The following is a 26,238-nucleotide window of genomic DNA, read 5'->3' as shown; positions in this document are numbered from 1 at the left end:
TGAAACCTGATGGCATAACATGTTCACCTGGGGCCTTCGTGCAGCTGGATACTTCTAAAGCCACAGTGCATTTCGTACCAAGAAGGATAAACGAGAACATGACCTCCTGGTGACTACCCTTCAAGGCAGAAACAAACAAGCTAACCCTAGAGCAAACCATTCTTTGAATCTTTACTTTTGTTAGAGATGACAGATGCTCCAAAACTACAAAATCTCAGCCTGAATACGGAGTCCTCAGATCCTTATTCACTGCATAAACATTATATCAAACACTGCCTTTTTACATTTCTACACTTGGCATATATATTTTCATATTCCGAAGTCACCCCTATTTCCATGTTAGTGGAAAGAACATCTGCAGAGGGTTATGTCACGGGTCAGTCAATGAACTCACACAACTCACCTGCACACCCACAGTTTTAATTGGCAGAAGGAAGGCATTCAGTGAATGCAGACTGGTAATCTGCATCAGCTTCTCCTGGTCCTCTTCTGTAGTGCAGGCTTTGACTCTCTGTAATAGCGTGTGTGGCTGAGAAAACAAGACATATTTCTTAAGATTTCAAGAAATAAGGTACTCACTCTTTTGGTATCTCTATTACTATCTAACATATTTACACCCACTAGTTTACAGTAATAGATCCTGTTGGGCATTTCCCTCTGACTTGTGTGTGCTATGTAGCAAATCAGAATTTCATTCCTGAGGGCTAGGGCTATCAGAAGTTAAATATCAGGATAAGAAATACAGATCAGATTTACATCCAAGCTTCAATCCTCTGTCACCAGCAAGGAACCTACTTCACAAGTCAAACCTTCTCCTCTCTAGTAAAATTTTTTGCCATAAAGTCCATTTTGTCTGAAATTAATCTTCCTACTTTTTGGAGGAGTGGGGGGCTTATTTACCTGGTATATTTTTTTCCATTCTCTTACTTTCACCCCTTCAATTTGTAGGTAAAGAGACTATAGGTAGATTTTACTTTTCAGTCTAGTTTGACAATCTATGTCTTAACTAGAGATGCTAGTCCTTTTAATTAATTGTGAGTTAATGATATGGCTGATTTCATTCCACCATTTTATTCAGTAGTTTCTACTTGTCCCACTTCTTATGCTTCTTTCTCCTTTCTTACATTGTGAGCTGGTGACTTCCCCCAGCTCCTTTATTTCCCCTTGGTTTTGAAGTTAAACCCTCCGTTTTTAGTCTTTCAGAAGTTCCCCTTAAATGTTCGCATGCATATTTAACAAAGGAGAATTAATCTCTCTAGCCTCCTGGCAAACAATACAATCATTTTTAAAAGCTTTAACTCCAATCAATCCCCTTGTGGTTTACGTGCTATTAGTTATGTATTATCACAGTGCTTCTTAAATAAACAACAAAAATTACAGACCATTATTTTTATTATATACTCCATGTTTGTTTGAATTTTAGCCATTTACCATTGTCTTTGTTTACCACATTTTCTTGTATCTGAGACCTTTCTCCTAGAAACCTTTTGCTTCTCCTAAAGTCAGTCCTTTAAACAGTGGTTCTCAAGCCCAGCTGTAGACTCAAATTACTTGGTATGATCCGGTTCCATCCCACGTTAAATAAGAAATTCTAGGGAAGAAGGGGTCCCAGCACAGTATACAACAAAAGCTCCCTCAGATGGTTCCAATACACAAGCAGCTTAAGAACCACTGCCTTTAATGAGAAGGCAGTGTATCTATTCATTACTGTTCATAAATATTTTCTCTTGGGACTTTGAAGTCTTGCTTTTACCATTGCTTTCTGTATAATGGTCTTTCCTTTGTAAGGTAAATCAATCTCTTCCCTGGAGCTGCTTTGACTTTAGGAAGTGTGCAGCTTTGCTAGGTATGTCAGTTCAATGTCAAATTCTTTTCCTTTATCCTGATACAGATGCATTATGTTTTCCAGAATCCGAGGCATGGTCTCTAACCAGTGTAAAGGAATTCAAATATTTTGTCTATTATCTCCTCTGAAAATATGTTCAAATTGACCTTTTCATTCTATCTTAACTTCTATCCACATTTTCCCTTTGATGCTTTGTTCTGATTTCTGGATAATTTCTTAACATCGCTCTTTAGCTATTTTTAATTTTAGTTATTTTCATTTCCAGGACTTCACTTTTTAGAAACTGCCCAGTCATTTGATAGCCTCTTGGCATATTCCTTATTCTTATCATCAATTGCTTCTTTTATTTTATGTACTTTATGCCATATGCTAATTCCAGTACTCGAAGTGTCTGAGGGTGCTGTTCTGCTAGTTTCCACTAACTCTCATTCACGGTGCCTGGCTTCTGTACATATTTTGTAATTTTTTATTGTAAGCTCATATTTGTTGGACCTGTATCTATGGGAATTCTTTGAGGACCAACTGGAGATATTTCAAAGAGCAAATTAATTTACACTGCTTCTTGCCTGACATCTGTGAGCACTGTCAACCAAGGTCCACTTTATATTAGAATTGAATTCTTGGCTTGCAGTTTTTCAGACCACACAGACTGTGACTTTAGACACCAAATACACAGAAGGACCAGAATACTTTCCCAGTCATCCTCAATATGAGCTAAAACAAATACCCTTGCTTTCTTGCAATACATAAACAGTATTTTAAAACACCTTTTCATATCTAGCATTTTTAAGAACTTAGGGTATCCAATATGCTCTAAAGTGTACATTTAAGTGTCTGTAGAATATTTTCTTCATAGTCATTTCTAAGGTAAAATTACTCTGAATCTTCAAATAAAGTAAGTCAAATAAATTCACTGTAAATTCTGAAGTACAAGAATCGATTCAATTCTTTGCACTGATTGGCTTAAACTGTTTAAAGCTCTCAAAACATACAAATTCAAAGTAAATTATTACCTTTTTAACACTTGCAGAGAAATCTGCTACTATTTTCAAAATATTGTTGGTTTCAGGAAAGTCCTTACAAATGTAAGGTTCTTCAGCACATATCACTCTGATTGCCAGACCGGGACCTACAGAGAAGAGTAACAATGGTATTTAATACCAAGTTTAATACAAAAATGTCAATACTCCCAAAATAGAAAATCCTTTCAAAAATTAAACCTCATGTGCCATTTTAAGTTTTTTCTTAGTTTTATTGAGATATAATTGACATATCACCACTGCAGACAGTTTCGAGGACTGAATAAGACAATATATGTAAAATATTTAGCAGAATGCCTAGCACATATCAGTACTCAAGAAATGTGAGCTATTACTATTTTTTATTTTAATTAGACCATTCTCTCAAGTCATCTCCAAATGATGAGAGCTACAAATTAAGGTACAGACTCGTCTAAATCCATAATAAAAACATGTTAAAATTCTCAGTTCTAATTTCAAATAAATATCACCTCTAATTAATTATTTTTCTAAATGACAGGAAATGACTATTTAAAAAATATTTTTCATTTGTTCTTGAAGTAGTTACAGACAGCCCGTGCAAACAAGTGGTTCAGCGATTCAGACAAGCAAGCCATGGTATAAGGATCTCAGAGAGCAGGTCTGAGCCCTGTCTTCCATCACGGCATCACAGAGAGAACTCACAAATCCCAGCTCTGGCACCAAGAGCTGTCTGGCAGTGCTATTAAATATCTTTATGCCTTGGTTTTCTCATCTGATGTCAACATTATATGCCAGAGGTACAAGAGTGGTACAATATTTAAATATAAACAGAATGGAAAATAAGAATTTAATAAAGTATACACTAGATAGCAAAAAGAATGCTTATTCCCTAATCACCTTTTCCATTCCCTCAGGTTACGTATTGCCCGTGGTAACGTATTATTTCAAAATTGTCTGAATTGATTTTTCTTCAAAATGAAGGTCTAAGAACAAACACAGAATTCAATTTTAATTTTACCTGGGAATGGATGCCTGGAAACTAACTCTTCTGGAAGTCCAAGTTCTCTGCCTAAAATTCTTACTTCATCTTTATGAAAATCTTTCAGAGGTTCTATTACTTTTCCCTACAACAGGAAAAAAGCCAATTAACACAAATTAGAAACCAAAGTGACATGGAAAACAAAGAATAACAAATTATTGACTTTCCCTATTGTCTTTTACCTTAGATTTAAAAATCAGTTTTTAAAACTTCATTTCTTCCTACATGCTTATATGCATTAGATGAATATTTTAGTGATCTTATTTCTCTTTGAAACACATTTTAAATATACATACAGCAAACTTACCCTCTCTTTGATATAGTTCTCACTAGATGACAAGGCAAGTTAAAAATATACTAGTGTTTCAAAATAAAACTCTCCAAATACCATCAAGGGAGTGAAAAGACAACCCACATTAGGCAATCATATATCTTATAAGGAACTTGTAATTATAATATATAAAGAACCTAATTCAATAAAAAGATAAATAAACCAATTTAAAAAGGAACGAAGGATCGGAATCAGTGTTTCTCCAAAGATATACAATCGGCCAATAAGCACATGAAAAAATATTTAACATCATTAGCTATTAGAAAAATGCAAATCAAAACCACAATGAGATACTACTACACATTCGCTGAGATGCTCAAAATAAAGAGAGATAAATACTTCCACCATTATGATAGCTGTATCAAAACAACAGAGAATAACATGTGGTGGCAAGGTATGGAGAAATGAGAACTCTTGGCATTGTTGATAGGAATGTAACATGGCATATCCACTATGGAAATATTAAGGAAGCCTCAAAATATTAAAAATATAACTACTACATGATCCAGCAATCCCACTTCTTGGCATGTTCTCAAAGAACTGAAAGCAGAGTCTACAAGAGATATTTGCAAACCCATATTTACAACACAATTCACAGTAACCAAAAGTGGAGGAGACCAAAGTGTACACTGACAGAGAAACGGATACACAAAATGGATGTAAACATACAACAGAATACTAGTCAGCCTTAAAAAGGACATCTTAACATGGACTAACCTTGAGGACCTATGCTAAGTGAAATACACCAGTCACAGTATGAGTTCACTTACACGAGCTACCTGAAATAGTCAAATCATTGAAAGAGAAAGCAGAATTGTGACTCTCAGGGGTTGGGGGGAGGGAGAAGAAAGGAGCTGTTGTTCCACGGACACAGAGTGTCAGCTTGAGAGATAAAAAGTTACAGAAATCTGTTTCACAACAATGCAAATTCACCGAACACTACTGAACTGTATGTACACTTAAAAATGGTTAAGGGAGGGAAGAAAAGAGGCTTTATGGGAAAGTTCACCTAAGTTTTTACCTCTTCTCTCAACTTCCTGATAAGCTCTGTGTCATTATGATGGGTCTTGATGAGTTCAGCTTTGCCACTTGCAACAAGGGATGCACTTTCAATGAGATCAGGCCTTAAGGTACCTTGGGCAAGGAAAACCTCCTCAGGTTTCAGGTTCATTTCTCCAATTACTTCATTGGCAATCTATAACCAACAGGAGCAAAACAGCCTTTTAAAAGGTGAATCTTTTAGCAAGATAGAAAAATTTTATACTTTCAGCTAAATTTCTCAGAAGTCCTTGTACAATGTTGACCAGGTGAAACCCACCCATTCCCAAAATACACTCCTTTAAGAACACTAGGAACAGGCTTTCACATGATTCAAAAAGGTTTGCAAACATTCCCCCCTCCAAAAGCTAAAACCTAACCACTGAAACACTGAACATCTAATATCAACTGAAAATAGCTGTGCTTAGTTTAAACAGTAGCACAATGTGAGTACACATGCTTTTTAAATATAAAACAGTTTCTACCATCTACATAACAGCAATATACAGTAAAACTCTTGGCAAAAAACAAAACGAGGAAATTTAGTTATTTGATAATGACAAAGAAAAACAAATACTAAAATTCACATCAAACAATGCTACAGAGGATGTTGAAAAGCTACCTTAACAAAAGTATCCCCAATGATTTTTCTTTTCTCCTCAGGACTTGTTGTCATATTTAACGTTTTGCTAATTCTCTTCCGTGGAGTTCTGTCTTCCTCTGATATCGGTAGAGTTGTTGTTCCATTGTAGAAAGAGTGAGCAGCATTTATCACTGGGCAAGAGAGCAGAAACATGTTTTAATCTAAAAGATTTTTAGCCATGGCTGGTGTGCCTGGCACTGACACGCCCAAGCCCAAAGCCTCTCCTGTTTAGCGTCTCCGCAGAGTAAATCCAGTCCTCGGATGGAGAGGGACAGCAACAGTTTGTTCCTATGCTGAGGCAAAGAATCTGCTCCACAGTTTTCGACCAATCCACTGTAGGCTCACCCAGAGAACCACGCCCCAAAAAGCTTCCAACTGCTGAGCCTCCCAGAAGTCTTGCTTTTGTTGGCTTCCTCCCCTCACCTCCACCCCTCAGTTTTGGAGTCCCTCCATTTTACTATGCAAGTTACCAGGAGCAGAGGCAGGTTCTTGTGGGGCTAAGAATGTTTACAATTTGGAGGTCCTTTCAAGAAAAAGAATAACAAATTAAGTATTTTAAGAATTAGCCATCAATACTAGGATGGCTAACAGGAACTTACCTATACACACAAACAATTACAAATCACGCATGTACAGGCATGCCTCGTTTTATTGTGTCTTGATTTATTGCATCTCACAGACACTACTTCTTTTTTTTTTTAACAAATGGAAGGCAAGAACCTCCACTGGCAAAAGGATTACACTTCACCTTATTATGATGGTCTGAAATGGAACTTGCTGCATCCCCAAGGCATGCCTGCACCACCAAACCCAAATGAAATGTATACCTAACTCAACCTTTTCTTAGCCTAATCCCAAAATGCCCACAGCCACTCAAACATGACCCAATAGAAAGCAAGTTAGAGAGAGAAAACAAAGTGAACTTAATTAACTACACATTTTTAAAATATCTCACTTGTGCCCTGGCTGGTGTGGCTCAGTGGATTGAGTGCTGGCCTGCGAACTGAAAGGTCACCAGTTTGATTCCCAGTCAAGGCACATGCCTGGGTTGCAGGTCAGGTCCACACATGGAGGCGTGCAAGAGGCAACCACACATTTGCTGTTTCCCTCCCTCTTTTTCTCCTTCCCCTCCCCTCGCTCTAAAAGTAAATAACTTAAAAAAAATAAAAATATAAAATAAAATATATCTCATTTGTAAATTCATGAAAATATGACCATGTGAAGAGAATCCTAGGGTCCCTCCCAGAATTCTGGAAAAGATCTAGCATGAGGGATCATGAAATTTTAACTTCACTAGCTTCCAGATAACTGGCTTTTTCTCTATCAGCTTTCCACCTTCAGCACGTAGTTGAAGCCATTAGACCCCTAGCCCCTCCTCTGTTCTTTGTCCTTGTGACATGACATTAGTTTTATGCCCATGCTGCCACTTCAGCAAAGATTCAAAAGGTGAAACAGACTGCTCTTCATGTTTACTACAAGTCTTCATTTTACATTCAACCTTTCAGCACAGATTTCAATTAGTTCAATAATTTATATGGTTTGCATCATTAAACTACTGACTTGATCTCACTGTAACTATTGATAGCACCTTATTTTTTAAAAAAAGATTTCCACTAATGTAAATGCAGTTATGACCTAAGAAGCTTACTAAGTGGCTTTAAAAAATGACTATAGACTTTTCAGTCCTCCTCCATATCAGCCTTCCTGTTTGTAAAATAATCTGTATAACCATACCTGCTGTAAGCAGGCTTGGGTATGCTCATGCATAAATGATACTATGGATGGGAAAAGATAACTTACAAAAAGAAAGAGAATGAGTAGAAGAGAACAATGATAGCTAGAAAATGGTAACTTACTGATCTATATATAACATTAGGAGTAATTAACAGTTTTAAAATTTATACTGGGACCCCTTCTGAACCAGAAGTAATGATAATATAAAAATAAAAAATAAAAAATACTTTAAACCCGCCCTGGCTGGCATAGCTCAGTGGATTGAGCTCGGGCTGTGAACCAGGCATCGCAGGTTCGATTTGCAGTCAGGGCACATGCCTGGGTTGCAGGCCATGACCCCCAGCAACCGCACATTGATGTTTCTCTCCCCCCCCCTTCTTCCCTTCCCTCTCTAAAATAAATAAATAAATAAAATCTTTAAAAAACAAAAACAAAAACACAAAACTTTAAACCATGAGATTAATGGGAAAACTGTACTTAGGGCAATGTGTTCCTTGGTGTGTGGTTGGTTTATAAGGCTAGATTTGACTCAAGCAGTCCTGACATTCAAATTAACTTTTCTGGGGTTCATCAATACCTTTGACCTGAATTCCAAGTTTTTTGAGGGCCTCTTCCACAGACTGGCTTTCTCGTTTTCTCATAAAGCCGTTGTCAATGTGCACAGCAATGACTTGATCTTGGTTCAAAGCACGATTCAGCAAAGCCGTACAAACTGTCGAGTCTACTCCACCACTGAGTAAAACCTATAGGGTAAAATGAAAAAATCAAATTGAGTACAGTAAGCAAAAAGTAAAAATAAAAAATATCAGCTGAAATCATTACGTAAAAACATTGTATCAAGGGAATGCATGGTAACTGAAAAAGCTCTCTGAAACAGCACAATTCACGAAGCATATGACCACCCAGTCTACACGCTATGTTGAAGAAGCCAGCTGAGTTCTAGCATTAGACATACATTTGTAGACTTTTTGCTTACCAAAACTTTTGACGTGCCTACTCTCTCTTTGATCTCTCGGATGCACTCAAGTTCTCTGTTCTGCACAGTGAAGGTCCCACTGCACCCCGCTATTTCATAAAGGAAGTTCTTCAATATTACTTTCCCATTTTCTGTAAGGCCAACTTCAGGGTGGAACTGTACTCCATATAATTTTTTAGATTCATTTGCTATACCTTTACAGAGAAAATAATCACATATTAAAATTTTTTCATATTGAAAAGGCTCAATTAGTACCCACAGTAATTCCTCACAATTTCTCCCTCTAGAAATGTCAAGATTGATATGAATTAGTTGGATTTTTAGAGACAGGAAAAAACAATAAAAGCAAAAACTGTATTACCATGATCTTTCTTCATAAAAATCTTTTCTTGTGTAGCAATTAGTGAACTATATGACAATAAAATAAGCCCTACAGAGATTATTTCACGGTACCTCACTTCACTAAAATTACTTCGATTCTCCTGATTATTTATTGCAATTACTCAATTTTGGTTCTTGGACCCACATGGCTTTCACATGCAATGTGCAGGTACCAATTTTCTCTATAAGAGCAGAAGGGAGACCACAGAATATTCCAAGTGTACTATTAACCATAAATATAATTTCATTGACTTAATTACTGTGTTTCTATCAATTACTGATTACTGTGTATCAGATGTTAGGTTAGATATTTCACACGTGCATATATTACCCTGTTAAGAGATATCAAGATACTTGCCTGAACTCAGAGTTAAGCAGTTAAACAGACCCGAAGACTCCCAAATTCATCCTCATTCCACTACGACAGGGTACCTCACACTGTATTTACTTGGCTTCCAGGGCCCCACTCTCCCAGTTCACTTAATTCACCGTCTGCTCCTTCTGAATCCTTTGTTGGTTCCTCTTCATCTTATGCAAGCTGACCACTACTCAGCCCTTAAATCTCTTCTCTGTACATTCTGAGTGATGTCAAATTCTCATGACCTTAAATGCTACACCTATGGTGGAACACTCCCCAATCTGTACCTCCAGCCCAGTTCTCTCCAGTCTAGACTCATGTGTACACAACTGCTTACTCGTACTTTCATTTCAACATTTCATAAGTCATCTTGAATTAAACATGCAAACCCAAACTTCTGCATTCTTTCCCATCAGGTAAATGGAAGCTTCATCCTCTGGCGCTCAGGCTGAAAAACTTGGGAGTTAAAACTTGACTGTACTCTCATTTCCCTACTCCACATGCAATCCAACAGCAAATCCTCTATACCCCCCTTCAAAATATATCAGAATTCAGTCTAACTTCCCTTTTCCAGTCCGGCATGTAAAAAGCTGGAAAATGCCACATTGTCCGAACAAGAGTGTAAAAAGCTGACTATTGTCCTTAGAGAAACTAACAGAGAATCACAGCTTAAAGGAGCAGAAACCCTTGAGCATCCACTCCACAGGAACCACTGCCGAGGAGGGAAAACCTGAACTACAACTGATGCACTGCTGGAGGCTCAGCCAGAATAATTCTGAGATAAAAATTCCAGAAGCACCCAGTCATTAGAGAGGCCCACACTTTCATGAATGGTATGTCCAGCGGAGTTTGGTAAATTTTTCCCATAAAGGGCCAGAAAGTATTTTAGCCTTTGCAGGCCCTACTGTCACTAAAGCAAATACAATCATCTACAGCAGGGGTGTCAAATTCATTTTCACCAGGGGCCAGATCAGCCTCGTGGTTGCCTTCAAAGGGCCAAATGTAATCTTAGGACTGTATAAATGTAACTACTCCTTAACAGTTACGCGAGAGCTCAGCGCTGCCACTGGGTAGAAACACAGTGCCGGGCTGGAGAAAACAAGGTGGAGGGCCGCATTTGGCCCATGGGCCTTGTGTTTGCCACCTGTGATCTACAAGCAATACCTAAAGTAATGGATGTTGCTGTGTTCCAATAAAACTTGATTTATGAACACAGAAATTTGAATTTCATTTAATGTTCACATGTCACAAAATAGAATTCTCTTTAAAAAATTTTTTCCAACCATTTAAAAACATGAAAACCATACTAGCTTGTAGGTCATGAAAAAACAGGCAGTGGGCTAGACCTGCTGGGAGGCTGTGGCTTGCTGACTCCTTGACTCTAGGACAAAGTCCAAGTCACTTATATTGAACCAAGACTCTTCGTCAAATGGCCACTGTCTAGTTAATCTCATCTCTTATCTTCCATTCATTCTCTCCTCAAGCCGTTCAAGCAAGTGTGATTATCAAAACCGACCATACTCTCAACTCCAGATCTATGCAAAAAACCCCAAAGCAGCAGCAGCAGCAACAACAATGAACAACAACAACAACAATGAAGAGCAACAACAAACTCCTGAATAGTAGGTGATCAGAGCTGGACTGCAGAATACAGGTTAATACCAAAAGTTCATTGCTTTCCCATACAGCAGCAATGAACAAGTGGAATTTGAAATTTAAAGCAAAATACAATTAATATAAGCAGACCCCCAAAATGAAATAGTTGGGTATAAATCTAACAAAATGCATATAAGATCTCTGAGAATCCAATTACCCCTGCCCACCTCCACTTCTGTCACAGTGCTCCTTAGACCATTTGCTCTCCTTTCCTGATTACCACCACAGATTCCTAGCTGCTCTCCTTGCTTCTGTGTTTGATCTTCTCTTTTCCCCTCACTGTAGTCACCTCACTATGAGTAAAGCAAAGGGTTTCATAATGGCCTCAAAGGTCCTGTGTTCTGGTGCCCGACAACCTCTCTGGCCTCAACAGCTCTCCCCTACGTCTACTCCACTCCAGCCACCTAGTCTCCTTGCTGTTCTCAAACATGGTCTCATCCAAGAAGCGTCTGCACTCACTTCCTTCATGTCCAATATCGTCTTGCAAAAATACCTTCCCTGAGTATCTGATACAAAACATTAACAACCCTATATCACACACATTCTGCAGCACTCCCCTCTTCCCCTAGTTTTTCAATGCACTTAATAAACACTGACAACTGATACTCTGTATTGTCTGTCCTTCCCCTTAACTAGAATGTTAAACCAAGATTTTGTCCACTTTGTTCATTACTTTATCTTGACACCTATGTGCATAGTACATAGTAGGTACTCAAATATTTGTTAAATGAATAAAACTGCACAAGCCATCCACCACTGTTCATCTTTCACATGAAGTGAAAACATTTCAGTATGAAAACCATTCTTGATCATTCTTATGGGAATATAATAGTCTCTTAAGTAACTGCGGGAAGATTACTCAATTCATTTTATCCATGACGAATCTTTCAATGTATTATTTATTAGATACAGCATTTTAAACAAAAACTTTATTAATAAAACCACTTTTTTTTTTTACTGACTTCTAGGACTACTGGCAGTTTATTTACATTAACAGTTATCAAGTAAGCAAGTAATTACAAACAGCCAGAAAATCAATTCCTCTTCTTCAAAAAAGCGGTGCATGGGATGACAAACTTTCTATAGAGCACTACACAGTAAAAAGATGAGGCTCTGTGGAATGCCTATGTATAGTCTCTCTTACTAGAACCCTTTAATAATGTAAAAATTATATCCTTAATTTTGGACATACAAAAACTGGCTACTGGCTGGATTTGACCCACAGGTTAGAGTTTGCCAACCCTGGTTCAGAGAAACACCCCTGTGTGCTTAGTCCAGTGTTCTGCAGCTGTCCAAGACACATGCCTATGTATACCTAGGGAAGACATTTAAAAAGGCAACGTGAACATATCACGCTAGAAAGATGGACAGTTTTCAAACTTTTCCTGAGCTGTGTAAGTACAGCTGCTGTGTTTTATGTCTGAAAAACTTATGTTAGGGTAAACAGTTAAAAAGTATTTCAGAGCAAATCAGTAAGTAACTTCTAAATAATCCTCCTAATACTTCATTCCCTTCACAAATTGGTGATTAATCCTACGACATTTACAATATCTTTAAAAAATAAGAAAAATCATAAAGAGTACCTCATACAGAAACATGCTTAGACTCTCTACATAAATTTTTAAGAATAAAATCTGCAAAAGTTGTAGGGTTTTCACCTGCCACAATGTTCCCAGAACGCGCCACAACCTTGAATCCGTCGGCGACTTTGTCTACACTGTCTCCATGGGTGAGCAGAACAATTTCTTCCTTCTGAAGGCCTCTGAACACACAAAAGGTACAACACAACACATAAATATCTTCAACACATGATTAATGGGTTCTTTCGCTTTGTTTTCCCCCAGCTGGAGATATAACTAACATATAATATTGTGTAAGTTTAAGGTAATTATATATACGCATATACAATTACAGTTGTACACCTTAATTATATACGAGGTCTGTCCAGAGAGTCTCCAGCTGTGTTTGCGTGACATCTGTGTAACCTGGCAGCCAGAGAGTGGACTGGAATGTGCATGCACGAAAAATGAATGACAACTTCACTGTACTAGTCAGTGGGTGCGGTAGATACCCTCGAGTTAGCATGTGTACTGTGTGGCTGTCACATTCAAAATGACTGAGTGAGTGAGTAGAGCAACATGTCAGCATCAAATTTTCCAGTAAGCTTGAACAATCCTCGGCAGAAACAATTCAGATGATTCAGAAGGCCGCAGCTATGGGCAACTGGTAATTGGCAGCTTCATCACGGTAACCCGCCCACTCATGCATAACATCTCCTACTGTGTTTTTTTGGCGAAACATCAAATAGCCCAGGTGACTTGGCCCCCCTACAGCCCAGACTTGGTGCCTATGACTTCTGGCTTTTCCCAAAACTAAAACCTCCTTTGAAAGGAAAGAGATTTCAGACTGTCAGTGAGATTCAAGAAAATAAGAAAGGGCAGCTAATGGTGATTGGGAGAACTGTGTGAGGTCCCGAGATGCCTACTTGGAAGGGGACTGGGGCGTCATTGTTCTATGTACAATGTTTCTTGTATCTTCTTCCAAAAAAGTCTCTATTTTTCACAGCACGTGGCTGGATACATTCTGGACAGAACTTGTATGTATCGTCTATACATGGAGAAATGATAACCACAGTAAGGTTAGTAGTTCCTACATCCATCACTTCACACAGTTACCATTTGTGTGTGTGGTGAGAACACTTAAGATCTACTCTCTCATCAGCTTTCCAGTACACAATACAGTGTTGTTAACTGTAGTCACCATGCTATATATTAGATCCCCAGAACTTACTCATCTTATAACTCAAAGTTTGTTCTTTTGCTTTAGAAATACTAGTGTGCCATATGTATAGATCAAGAAAATAGAAATAAGCAAGTAACAGTGCAACACTGCTGGAATTTAAATTTATTCTATCCATTATCAATGAAGTCAATAAAAGAACATTAAATCTAGGTCAGAAAGAAGTGACCAATAGTCCACCAAAATGGGCTTTACCCAAAACATGGAAAAAACCCAAAGAGAAAGCAAGTGACTAAAACTAAAGTTTTCTGGTTTTCAGAAAACTCAAAAAATTTTTCTTATCCTCATTCAAGGACATGTCCGTTGATTTCAGAGACACGGGAAGGAAGGGAAAGGCAGAAAGAAAGAGAGACAGACAGACAGACGATAATCGGATGCTTCCAGCACATGCCCTAACTGGGGATTGAACCCACAACCCAAGTATGTGTCCTGACTGGGGATCCAAGATGCAACCTTTTGCCTCCTGGTGCACAGGATGATGCTGCAACCAAATGAGCCACCTTGCCAGGGTCGATTTAATTTTTTTTAAATAAAGCAGAAGATAAATAATTTTAGGAAATTAGTAAACAGTTCATTCAGAAATTTTAAATAGAGTAAAGCTTTACATCTAATCTATTATCATGTAGCAATAAAATCAATATATTCGCTGTATTAAAAAGAATAGTATACCAGATACAGTTGTGCTCCAATTAAGAAAATTAAGAGTGAGACAAAGCACCTATTAAGTAATGAGGCCTGCAAATGGATGGCTTGCTAAGTACCCAGCAAGAATGTGGTGAGAAGGTATACAAATACATATGGCAGATGCAGGGCAGTTTAAAATGGAATGCATTTGCCACATCTGGCACATATGTTTAGAATCACACTCCACACCAAAGAGGAAAAAGGAAAACTGCAAATGTTGGCACCACAATATGTAAGCCCAAACAGGCGTCCCAGACTGCAGAGGTACTTTTAATTATGGTGTAAGTGCTTTCCTTATTCCTCGTTAGCATCTGCACCTCCTCTGCTGTCTGGACACTAAACTGAAAGACAAATACTATGACAATTCTACCTTTGGCCAGTGTTGTGGCCTTAATTTTGTCTAAGAATTATAGAATCTCTAACTTTGAAGCATAACAATCCCATCTTTAAATCAATCTACTACCATTCTTGGTCATCTAAAAATATCTGTAATACCTGAATAGCGAGCATGTGTTATCCACACTAATACTGAAGACCCCATCTTCTCTAACACTTTTTTTGTGCACAGTACCTCCAAATACTTTATTCATCATCTGTTCAAAGAGAAATAAATGGGTATTAGCATAAATTTTTTAAAATATCCATTTTATATTCTTAATTTAATCATTTATATTCCTGGTTTTTAGGATATAGTATATTTGTGCCCCCCCAAATAAAGGTAGTTTGATAAATGTAGGTAACCTGACATTATTATATAATTATACAGTTATTAAGAGACATCATTATAAAACAAAACTAGATTAAAAATCTGACCTGAGGTTAATTTCCATTAAACACTGGCAGATTTTCCATTTAATATACTTTAATTAATTCATCTGTTAAAAATAGATTTCCTTAATACGTTCTTCTGAATTCAAATTAAAAGCATTTTAAAAGATAATACGAGCTCAGAAAAGGCTAGAGTAAACAAGAAGAGCTATGGTGTTAAAACCAGACAGGTATAACCTCAGGTATAAATTCCTCCAAGCTGTCTCATGTGTGGCCCCAGAGGAAAGGTCTGAAAGCTGGCAGAAGGCTGTGCTATGGAGACAGGGTAAGTTAAAAAAAAAAAAAAAAATCTAATCTTTCAGCTGAATTCATCTGTTCAAATCCCATTCACCTAAAGACTCTTATTTCAAATGGTCTCTTCATTCTGCCCTTCCTGTGTCAGTCGCTCTTTTTTTTAAATCTGCATTTACGTATGTCCAAACCCCCCAACACCAAATAAATACAAACAAGACTTTTACAAACATTAAATCTGCACTAATACAACTCATCTTGATATGCTGCTCCACAACAGGTGTCATATCTATCATCATAACGCATGATGACAGCTGATCCAGGCTAACAGAAAAGTAGGCAGAAGGCTAAATAAACATTCATTCTTATAATGCACAGTGGCACAGTCTTTAGAACCATCACCAAACGCTGCCCTATAGACTCTCCTTTTAAGACATTCACAATAAACCTTCCTGCAACTAAAGTTTGGGTCAGCCCTGGCTGGTGTGCCTCAGCAGACTGAGCACCAGCCTGTGAACCAAAGGGTCACCGGTTGGATTCCCAGCCAGGCACATGCCTGGTTAGCAGGACAGGTCCCCAGTAGGGGGTATGCAAGAAGCAACCACACACTGATGTTTCTCTCCCTCTATTTTTCCCTCCCTTCCCCTCTGTCTAAAAATAAATAAATAAAAATATTCAATTAAAAAAAACCCCTCAATTTTAGAAAAACAAGTTTGGGTCAAACCTCAGAAAAAAACTTGCTAAACCTTGTTCAACCCAGTATAGTTATACTTCATTTTTATTGTGCTTACTTTACTGCTCTTCATAGATATTGCCTTTTTTCTTTTTAAACAAACTGAAGGCAAGAGCTTCCACGAGGAGGAAAAAAAAATAGATTATGGCTCACTTTATTGTGGTGGCCTGGAACTGAAACTGTGGTATCTATCTCTGAGACATGGCTGTAGCAACGTTAGCTACTAAAACACAGACTGTATTAGTGCATGATTAAATTCTTCAATGGCTCTGTCGCATTTATAGTAGGGATTGGTAACTTTTTCCTACAAAGGGCCACAGGGTAATTTAGCCTTTGCAGGCCCTACTGTCTCTGAAGCAACTATTCACCTCTTGCTGTTGTGGCGCAAAAGCATCCATAAACAATATGTAAAAGTAATGAGTTTCACTGTGTTCAAATGAAATTTTATTTACAAACACTAAAATTTGAATTTCATGTAATTTTCACATGTCACAAAATAGAATTCTCTTTAAAAATTTTTTCCAACTACTTAAAAGCATAAAAACCATTCCTAGCTTGCAGGTCATAAAAAAAAACAGGCAGTGGGCTAGACCTGGTGGGAGGCTGTGGTTTGCTGACTCCTTGACTCTAGGACAAAGTCCAAGTCCCTTATATTGAACAAAGATTCTTCCTTAAACAGCCACTGTCTAGTTAATCTCATCTCTTATCTTCCCATTGATTCTCTACTCCAGCCATTCAAGCAAGTGTGATTACCAAAACAGACCTCACCACTGCATCTTCAGGTTTCTTCAAAGTCCCAGGGGCCTAACAAAGTGGGTGGCCCAGAGCAGTCATTCAAATTTGCTGAATGAAATTTGCTTCTAATTTGCAGTTCTTAATTAGAAGACAGCTGAATGACCAAGATAACCAAAGCTGTTGGAACTCTACACAATTTAAAAGTCTATAAGGTTCAAACTAAAGGCTTTTTACAAAGATGATGGCTTGCAGTAAAGTTTAAAGCTATTTCCCCTACCTGTTCAGAAGGCTTTTGTACTTATTTTTGAGGGATGGTCTAAAAAGTAACTTAAAAAAAAAAAAAAGACTGTCTAGGTCATGAAAGAGAAGGTAAGACTGAGGAGTGGATCCCAACTAAAGGAGTCTAAAGAGTCGTGACAACTTAAACACACGGTCCAAGACTGGATATGGGTCTTACGAGGGGCATTAATGAGAAAGACCGTGAAATGTGACTGAAGTCTGTGGTTTAGATGCTAACACTGAACCAATGTTAATTTCTGATTTTGACAGTTGTACTGGGGTTATACAGGAGAAAGTCCTAGCACTTAGGAAATACAAGTCAAGGACTTCATCACGTCTGCAACTTACTCGTAAGTAATTAAACACGTCAACGTTTTGGGAAACAAGCAAAAGTATACAAGAGCTCTATGTACTGTTTCTGCTACTTTTCTATACATCTGAAGGTCTCAGTTGTTTTTATTTTAATGGACAGTATTTTGTTGTATGCAATAATCTAGTTACTTTCCTGAAAATAGATTCCCATTCAGGTCAGTTTTGCCATACTAGTGAAGCAATTCATAAACAGTTGTAATATACACAAACTATTTCCCACAACTACATATCCTAAATAGTCTAAAGACAGAAAACACTAACTTTGTAGGAATACAAACAGAATAAAATTAAATCAACAGTTAAGACACATTCACAGATGTACCTGCATGCCATAGCAAATCCCAAGAACAGGCTTGCCAATAGTGAATATCGCAGGATCAAACCAGGGAGCGTCTTCGGCATACACAGAGTTAGGTCCTCCAGAGATGATAATAGCACTGTGGATTGAAGGAAGAGTCAGGGAAGAAGCTGATTTTTAGACAAAGTCCACAGATTCAGAGATTTTATGTTTTGGGTGTATTATAGGATATCCGGACTCTATCACAGCTAATTATTGGGTTGGCCAAGAAGTTCATTTAGTTTTTTTCAAAAGATGGCTCAAGTAGCACTTAGTCAAAACAATTTTGTTAGATTGTATTGTGACAGCCGTCACATCAGTGTGCATTTAAAAAAAAGAAAAACTGCCCTGGCTGGTGTGGCTCAGTAGATTGAGTGCTGGCCTGTGAACCAAGAGATCGCCGGTTTGATTCCCAGTCAGGGCACATGCCTGGGTTGTGGGCCAGGTCCCCAGTTGGGTGAGTGTGAGAAGGAAGTGATTGATGTCTCTCTCACACATTGATGTTTCTCTCCTTCGTTTTCTCCTTCTCTTCCTCTCTCTAAAAATAAATAACATCTTTTTAAAAAATGTAAAAACAAATTTAAAAACATAAAAATTGATGGATTTGGGGGCAGACATTTTAATATTGAAGATGGAAGAAAATACGCAACATTTTTCGTGTATCATGCTTTATTATTTCAAAAAAGTAAAAAAACAACTGCAATGCAATAAAAGATTGTGCAGTGTATGGAGAAGGTGCCATGACTGACAGAACGTGTCAAAAGTGGCTTGCCAAGTTTCTTGGTACTAGTGACACTTTGCCAAATAATTCTTTGCTGTGGGGCTGTCTTATGCATTGGAAGACGTTTAGCAGCACCCCCAGACTCTACCCACTAGAAGCCAATAGATGGAGATAGCCAACATACTCAATATATCCAAATCAATAAAATTATTGGTGAAAATGAAGACTGTCTTTTATTTTACATTTGGACTTTTTGGCCAGCCCAACAGTATCCTCCCACATGGCTTAATCATATTTACTTTATTGCATGTACTGAAGCATCAGTTCAACATTCACTTGTTAATAGGCACAACTTCCGAATATATAAATACCAAGGTTTCTATCCACAAAGGTGGCATAAATTTGTTTTGATTGTTTCCTTCATCAATGGAGAAAATAAATGAGAAGTCTGGGAGCTGGAGAAAATGTAGGTCGTTCTGGGAAGCAAGCAGTAAACCAGGTTACTAAAAGTATTATGAAGGCCCCAGATAACTCAGAGCAAATATTCTACAGCAAAGGATGGCAGAATGTGAAGAATTACCTAACTTTGCCTGTTTAAAACCTGTTCTACATTCCCAACAATCTTACCTGAAACCCAGGAAAGGAAACTAACATCATTTTTGCTCCAAAGGCTGTGCTCTGAGAACCAAGGCCAATATTATAATTTAGTGACACTACAATTCACACAGCCTTCTTTCCGCAGGTTAGCTTAAGAACCCAACTACTAGTATAAAGGAAGCTGTAAACGGAAATCTGTTCCTCACCAGGCTGCCAATACATCAAATTTGACCCTGAGCATTGATTCAAGATAATTTAGAACACTAATACTGTTACAGATTTTATGACTATTATAGCCATAAAAATGCAGATTTCCAGGTTTTATTTAGGGAAAACAAGGGATGAATCTGGCAAAATTAGGCCTTCAGTCTCACATGGCTACAAACAACTGGAATCACAGACATACACTGTCACACTACATGCGCTCTCCAGTTTGCCGCACATGCCCACTTACATAGTACAGACAAGCTTAGGCCTTTTGCTCAATTTAAGGTATTCTCAGGCTCATCCTAAGTTTGAGTTTTCAGAAATCCCGATGGATCTATATTTCTAAAGAAAAACATGCATACATTCCAAGATCTAACCAAAATGTACTTACAATCAAATCTGGATTACAATTCACTTTATAATTAGTGGCTGCCTTCCATACAAAATCATATAAACTAAAATGCTAGACTTATGATATTGTACATCCAGAAAAATAGAAAAATAATATAACAAAAGTCAAATTCACAAAAATTACTCAGCAAACTGGAGCATTTTTTTTTATTTTTTAAGTTTATTGGAGTGACAATGGTTAGTAACATTTAAGTTTCAATTGTACAATTCTATAATACATCGTCTGCATATTTTGTTGTGTGCTTACCACCCGTCTCTGTCACCATAAATTTAACCCCCTTTACCCTATCCATCCTCCTCCAGCCCAGGAATTTTTTTTAAATATAACAATAGCTGTGGGTGATATAGCTCAGTGGATTGAGTGTGGGCCTGCAAACCAAAGGGTCACTGGTTCGATTCCCAATCAGGGCACATGCCTGGATTGCGGGCCAGGCTCCCAGTAGGGAGCACGTGAGAGGCAACCACACATTGATGTTTCTCCCCCTCTATTTCTCCTTCTCTTCCCCTCTCTCTAAAAATAAGTAAATAAAATCATTAAAAAATTATACGTATGTATATATAAACAATTTAAGTGAGCTCAAAAGCTCCACTCTTTGAACTTTGTATGTTCTACATTGTCTATTAGCCTATATTCTTCAAAAAGAAACTGAAGAAAACCTACTCATACAATAAACTTAACATCTTTAAGATAACAATTCTAAAGGGGTTTGAGGTTATAACCTAGCTCCCTAAAAATGCAGAAGCTAAACTTCTATAAAACATATTTAGTAGTCAGAACCTGTATAATTTCAGTATATTTAATCTTATAAAGGAGAACCACCATGGGACTACTGCCCAGCATTCCTCATTAATCTGATAAACTCAAGGCTTTAAGAGTCTTAATGCTTGAAAAGGAAATGGTCTTAGTCAAAAATAAAAACTCAAGCAGTAGTTAAACCAATTATGAAAATTCTAATCTCATTAAATCTTGAGAAAAGCTAATCACTCATTGTGAGTCTTCTATTTCTATCTTGCTATTATTTTGAAACTAACTTAGAACTGTAATGCCCAATAAACCAAAAGGCATTTCAGATATCAATTTTATGAATCAGGCAGATCAAGGTTCCACAAACATATAGGTTAACATGTCTCATGTCATAAAACTGTTATTCTGCCCTGGCTGGTGTGGCTCAGTGGACTGAGCACCAGCCTGCAAAGCAAAGGATCACTGGTTTAATTCCCAGTCAGGGCACATGCCTGGGCTGCGGGGCAGGTCCCCAGTTGGGGGCACATAGGAGGCAACCACACATTGATGTTTCTCGCCTTCTCTCCCTCCCTTCCCCTCTGTCTAAAAATACATCTTTTTTAAAAAACCAAACTAACTGTTATTCTACAAAAAAGGTGGTCAATACTTACCTCAACAGAAAATATTATAGTAATAAAGCCACAATGCTATAGTTCCTACACTCCCATACAGAGAAGACGCTCTAGGTACAAGCAGGACCTAGGAACTGTTCATGATCAGGTGACAAGAAAACCAATCAGACTCTTCTACAGCCAACTATATGTCTACCCTATGCTAAAACAATTAGTCTGGGTTAGTTTGCTGGGGATTTTTATTGTTGGTTTGTTTTGGGTGGGGAAATGAGGAGGCTTGGGCTTGACAGCGAGCCACTCAGATTTCTCAGAGTTTTCTGATTCGCTTAAAACTGGTTCTAGCTGGCAAATGAAGACAGGTGAGTTAGATAAATTCAAGAGACGCTTCTTATTCTAAAGATCTACAGTTTAAAAAAGATAGCTGTTTTAGCTTGTATCTGAAGACTAAAAACTAAAACAGTTAAATTAAACCTGCCTTTTCTGATTTCCAATTCAGCCTAATTCAGAAACAAGAATCACAGGACCATGTATATATGTCTATGAAGTCTTTAAAAGTTAATTTTTTCCCCTTAGGAAAAAATAGTTACATTTTTAAGAAAAATTAAAAACTTTATATTTTGGAAGAAACATAGCACTAACATTTAGGAGCCAATTATAAACTGCAGTTGCTTACTTCTGGATAAGAAAAAAACATTAATTTCATGAGAAAAGACATAGAATTAACCAGAAATCGCTATTAAAGGAAGAGTTTTATATGTAAGTTGGCTGCTGTTTGGACTAGTTCTAAGAGTACAAGCTGAAATTAGCCCTTATATTAGACTTAGGAAATCTTCATATTTTAGAAATTAGTTTCTTGGGATAGGAAGCAACTTCTGTGCGCAGAATTCCTGTCATTTACATATTCTAGCACTGTAAATATTCCTTAGATCAAATGTTCTGGGACCAATTGAAAGAAAGAATGAATGAATGAATGACTACAATAGCCATATCTAAGTCTGACCCAGAAATCCTAAACATAAAATATTCAAATGATAAGTCCTTAAAATTGTGCAATTAAACTTATGGTAATCTTTTCAATGGAAAAACTTAAGTTTTCTTTCTTTCTTTTTTTTTTTTTTCCCTCCAAATCAGCCCTGGCTGGTGTGGCTCAGCCAATGGAGTGTCGGCCTGTAAAGCAAAGGGTAGCCAGTTGGATTCCCAGTCAGGGTAGATGCCTGGGTTGTGGGTCAGGTCCGCAGTTGGGGGTGATCGAGAGGCAACCATACATTGATATTTTCTCTCCCCCTCTTTCTCCTCTCTCTAAAAATAAATAAATTAGATAAAATAAAAAATCAGAAGCGTGGGAAATTTCTTGTAAAACCATTCCATATCTTATTATATTCATTAAAAATAAAATGCAGTGCTCAAGCAAATAAATAATAAAATATCCTACAATGTAAGTTCAATCTCCTCAGAAAATCATAAGTGAAAAGTCTACCGGAATCCTTGCTCTTTTATAGCAAATGCTGGTGTTTCCAAGGGGAAGATTTCAGACTGCACGAAGAGTTCCCTCACTCTCCGGTCTATGACTTTTCCGTACTGAGCACCAGCATCCAGAATGACCACAGCTCCTTCGTACTGGTGGCAGCCATCCTTAATGTCTCCTCCAGCATTTTCTACCTGCAAATATTAATACACATGTCTTAATTTTGAAAGTTAGAGCTACTTTATAAAAGAGTGGTCACTGCCAGCTCCAAAATCACACAGAACCAAAAACTGTTAATTTAGGACTTTCTAAATTATCAATTCAAAACACTTTGTTTAAGGTGAAAGTTTTTATACATACCCACATACCAGCATACACATTTTACATAAAAGCTACAATTTACTTTTTATAATTTTTATTTATTGATTTGAGAGAGAGAGAGAAACATCGATGTTTTTCCACTTACTTGTGCCCTCACTGGTTGATTCTTGTATATGCCCTGACCCAGAATCAAATCCAAAACCTCGGCGTATTGGGACAATGCTCTAACCAACCGAGCTACCCCAACAAGGCAAAAGCTACCGTTTATTACCTACATGATAGTCATTTTATGTATAATGTATATCTTATATGCCTTATCTAAGAATACGGTAAGCATACAATCCAGCTGTACCAAAATGTAGTCCTAATTTATGCCTGTTACACTAGCATTATTATTAATAATGCCTCTTTCAAATCCCAAAAGCACCCCAATTGAGCAATAAATTACATGGTCACCCTCCTTAGTACTCACGGCTTTCCTATGATGGATATACTGATGAGAAACTAAATTTTGCTGCCAGAGTATAAGCATGCCCAAATTCACTTTATTAGGGTTCTTTGAATTACCTGGGGAAAATGATATATATGCATCTAACCCATAACAATAAAATTTTGAAGGTTTTTAAAATCTTATCTCTGTGTAGTACACTAATGACACTGTTCTAGAAAGTGATCTGACAAAACATAAAATTCACTATGCACCCTCAAGTATTTACCTGGAACTGGCTTCAAAATAATGCAAGTGTAGGTGGTTACAGATAAAACATAACTGCTTATGTACTGAAATCACTGAAGATGGGTGACAGGTATATTGCTTTCATTTCAGTCTAGTCTCTATACTGTTTTGGATATTTTACTTATGAAAAAAAGCTTTTAAAATGTGTACATACCCTGGAAATCCACTTGGAGGAAGCATATACAACATGGCCCCATTTTAAAATATTTTGTGTAAAAGCACAAGAGTGTATGTGTTATGTATGAAAAAGTACAGATATACACCAAAATATTAACAAAGGTTGTATCTGAGTGAGGGAACTATAGGCTATCTTAAATTTACTTTCTATACATTTTCTAGTATATTCTAAATGTATATGACACACATACTTTGAACTCCCCTTTGTTTATAAATTTGTGCATTAAAAAAGCTCAAATAGATCTTTTAGGTACTTATGTAACCTTTCTATCCCTCTTCCCTCTCCATTTATGTGAAAAAATAAATACAGACCTCACAACACTACTCACACTTCTGCTACAGTGATGAAGAAAGCAACTATCACAACCATCTACAGAGGTGGATTTGGAAAAGGACAAACCACACACCAGAACAAATTACTCAGATTATAAACATGAGTTTTAATCATAGGCATATTGAATAATGGTCAAAAAATCAGGTCACAGAAAAAAGGCAGTTTATAGAATATGTTAGTGCAAAAAAAAATGCCAACATTTTCTTCTTCCAGACCTTTGCCATTAATCTTACCATACACGTGTGTGCATGTACACACACAGACACAATGCCCTTTAAGGAATGTATCTAAAATTCCTTAATCATAATTTATTTTTGTAAAGAATAAAGTATTTTTTAAAGATAACTATATCTTTCAATCCCATTATCGCAATTTTTTTTTTTACCAAATCCAAGTTCAACCTCACTTTGCATGATTCCAACATGCACGAATTTCAGTTACCATGGTTTATACCAAGCTTTAGTTAACTAAGACTGGCCCCCCAAAAGATGGCTTAAATTTCAGTTAACATATATTAACTGTGAGTAAATAAAATACAAACTCAGTGCCAGTTCTTCAGTCCACAGATCATCACATTAACAGGTGAACAAACATCATGATCAGTAGTAACCAATCACGACCCTTCTTTCAAAATCTGTTGGTGATTGGTCACTGTACAACAAAGGGACAAGGGTACAAGTTGTTATGTCCCAGTGATAAATCCATATGACATTTTACACATATGGATAATCCAAAGCAAAAACTTAACAATGAAGATGAAAGTGCAGTAAAGAAATGAAAAGTGATATGCTGGAAGTGAAATTCAAATCCAATGTAAATGGAGCTACAGAACAAATAGCTGGCCCCGGCAATTTTGACACTGCTGTGGTTTGAGAACCTCTAGAACAGGGGTGTCAAACTCATTTTCACCAGGAGCCACATCAGCCTCGCAGTTACCTTCAAAGTGCCACATGTAATTTCAACTCCTTAACAGTTAAGGAGTAGTTACGTTTATACACTCCTAAAATTACATTCAGCCCTTTGAAGGCAACCACCAGGCTGATGTGGCTCCTGGTGAAAATGAGTTTGACACCCCTGCTCTAGAATGTGCAGGAACTTCACATTGTGCAGGAATGTCCAGAGGAACTTAGAAAAAACAAACTCATTAGTATCAATGAGAAAGGTTGCTGTGACGAAAAGGATGTCTCAGAGGAGCTGATTCCCAAGAAAATACTTCAAATTAAGGTAAATCTTGCAGATATTCCATGGCATTCAAAGTGCAAAGGATAACTTTGCAAACGTTGAAAACCATCAAAGGTATAGGAAAAGTGCAAAGGGAGCTGGCTGGTGTGGCTCAGTGGACTGAGTGCTGGACTGCAAAGCAAAGTGTTGACAGTTTGATTCCCAGTCAGGGCACATGCCTGGGTTGCAGGCCAGGTACCCCAGTAGGGGGACTGTGAGAGGCAACCATATATTGATGTTTCTCTCCCTTTCTCCCTTCCCTTCTGGAAGGAAGGAAGGAAGGAAGGAAGGAAGGAAGTCTTCAGAAAAAGAAAAAATCAAAAGGAAGCACTGTTTAAACTAGTCTTGATAAGTCTTTTACAAAGAAATAGAACAATTTTCAATGTTTCTATTTTTTATTTTACATTTTATTTATTTATTTTTAGAGAGAAGGGAAGAGAGAGAAACATCAATGTATGGTTGCCTCTCACGTGCCCCCTACCAGGGACCTGCCCCACAACCCAGGCACGCACCCTGACTGGGAATCAAACCAGCGACCCTTTGGTTCACAGGTTGGCATTCAATCTACTGAGTCACACCAGCCAGGGCTCAACATTTCTAATGTCTGAAGTTATACTATACTATATAGTAGTTTTACCAATTTGTTTCACTATGTTTTTATAATTAACTGTAAAAGTTAAATGTTTTAACA

At 37.4% G+C, this 26,238-nt stretch overlaps 1 protein-coding gene across 1 annotated transcript in view; it reads right to left on the bottom strand.

The window, feature by feature from the left end:
- The window catches only part of GMPS (guanine monophosphate synthase), a 50,492-nt gene that overhangs the window by 5,915 nt on the left and 18,339 nt on the right, over window positions 1-26,238 (bottom strand). The window contains exons 2-12 of the mRNA XM_045852045.1: window positions 22,771-22,952; window positions 17,987-18,101; window positions 14,982-15,079; window positions 12,662-12,765; window positions 8,609-8,802; window positions 8,210-8,375; window positions 5,878-6,029; window positions 5,239-5,412; window positions 3,866-3,971; window positions 2,860-2,975; window positions 404-529 (exon numbers count right to left, since the gene is read on the bottom strand). Of these exons, the coding sequence (XP_045708001.1) occupies window positions 404-529; window positions 2,860-2,975; window positions 3,866-3,971; window positions 5,239-5,412; window positions 5,878-6,029; window positions 8,210-8,375; window positions 8,609-8,802; window positions 12,662-12,765; window positions 14,982-15,079; window positions 17,987-18,101; window positions 22,771-22,952 (1,533 nt within the window). The remainder of the gene's footprint in view (window positions 1-403; window positions 530-2,859; window positions 2,976-3,865; window positions 3,972-5,238; window positions 5,413-5,877; window positions 6,030-8,209; window positions 8,376-8,608; window positions 8,803-12,661; window positions 12,766-14,981; window positions 15,080-17,986; window positions 18,102-22,770; window positions 22,953-26,238) is intronic.

The sequence above is a fragment of the Phyllostomus hastatus genome, unplaced genomic scaffold (assembly GCF_019186645.2).
Source record: "Phyllostomus hastatus isolate PE091 unplaced genomic scaffold, TTU_PhHast_1.1 phas_contig_86, whole genome shotgun sequence".
Classification (NCBI taxonomy): Eukaryota; Metazoa; Chordata; class Mammalia; order Chiroptera; family Phyllostomidae; genus Phyllostomus; species Phyllostomus hastatus.
Note: the sequence above shows the minus strand (reverse complement) of the source record. Positions and strands in the feature narration are given on the sequence as shown.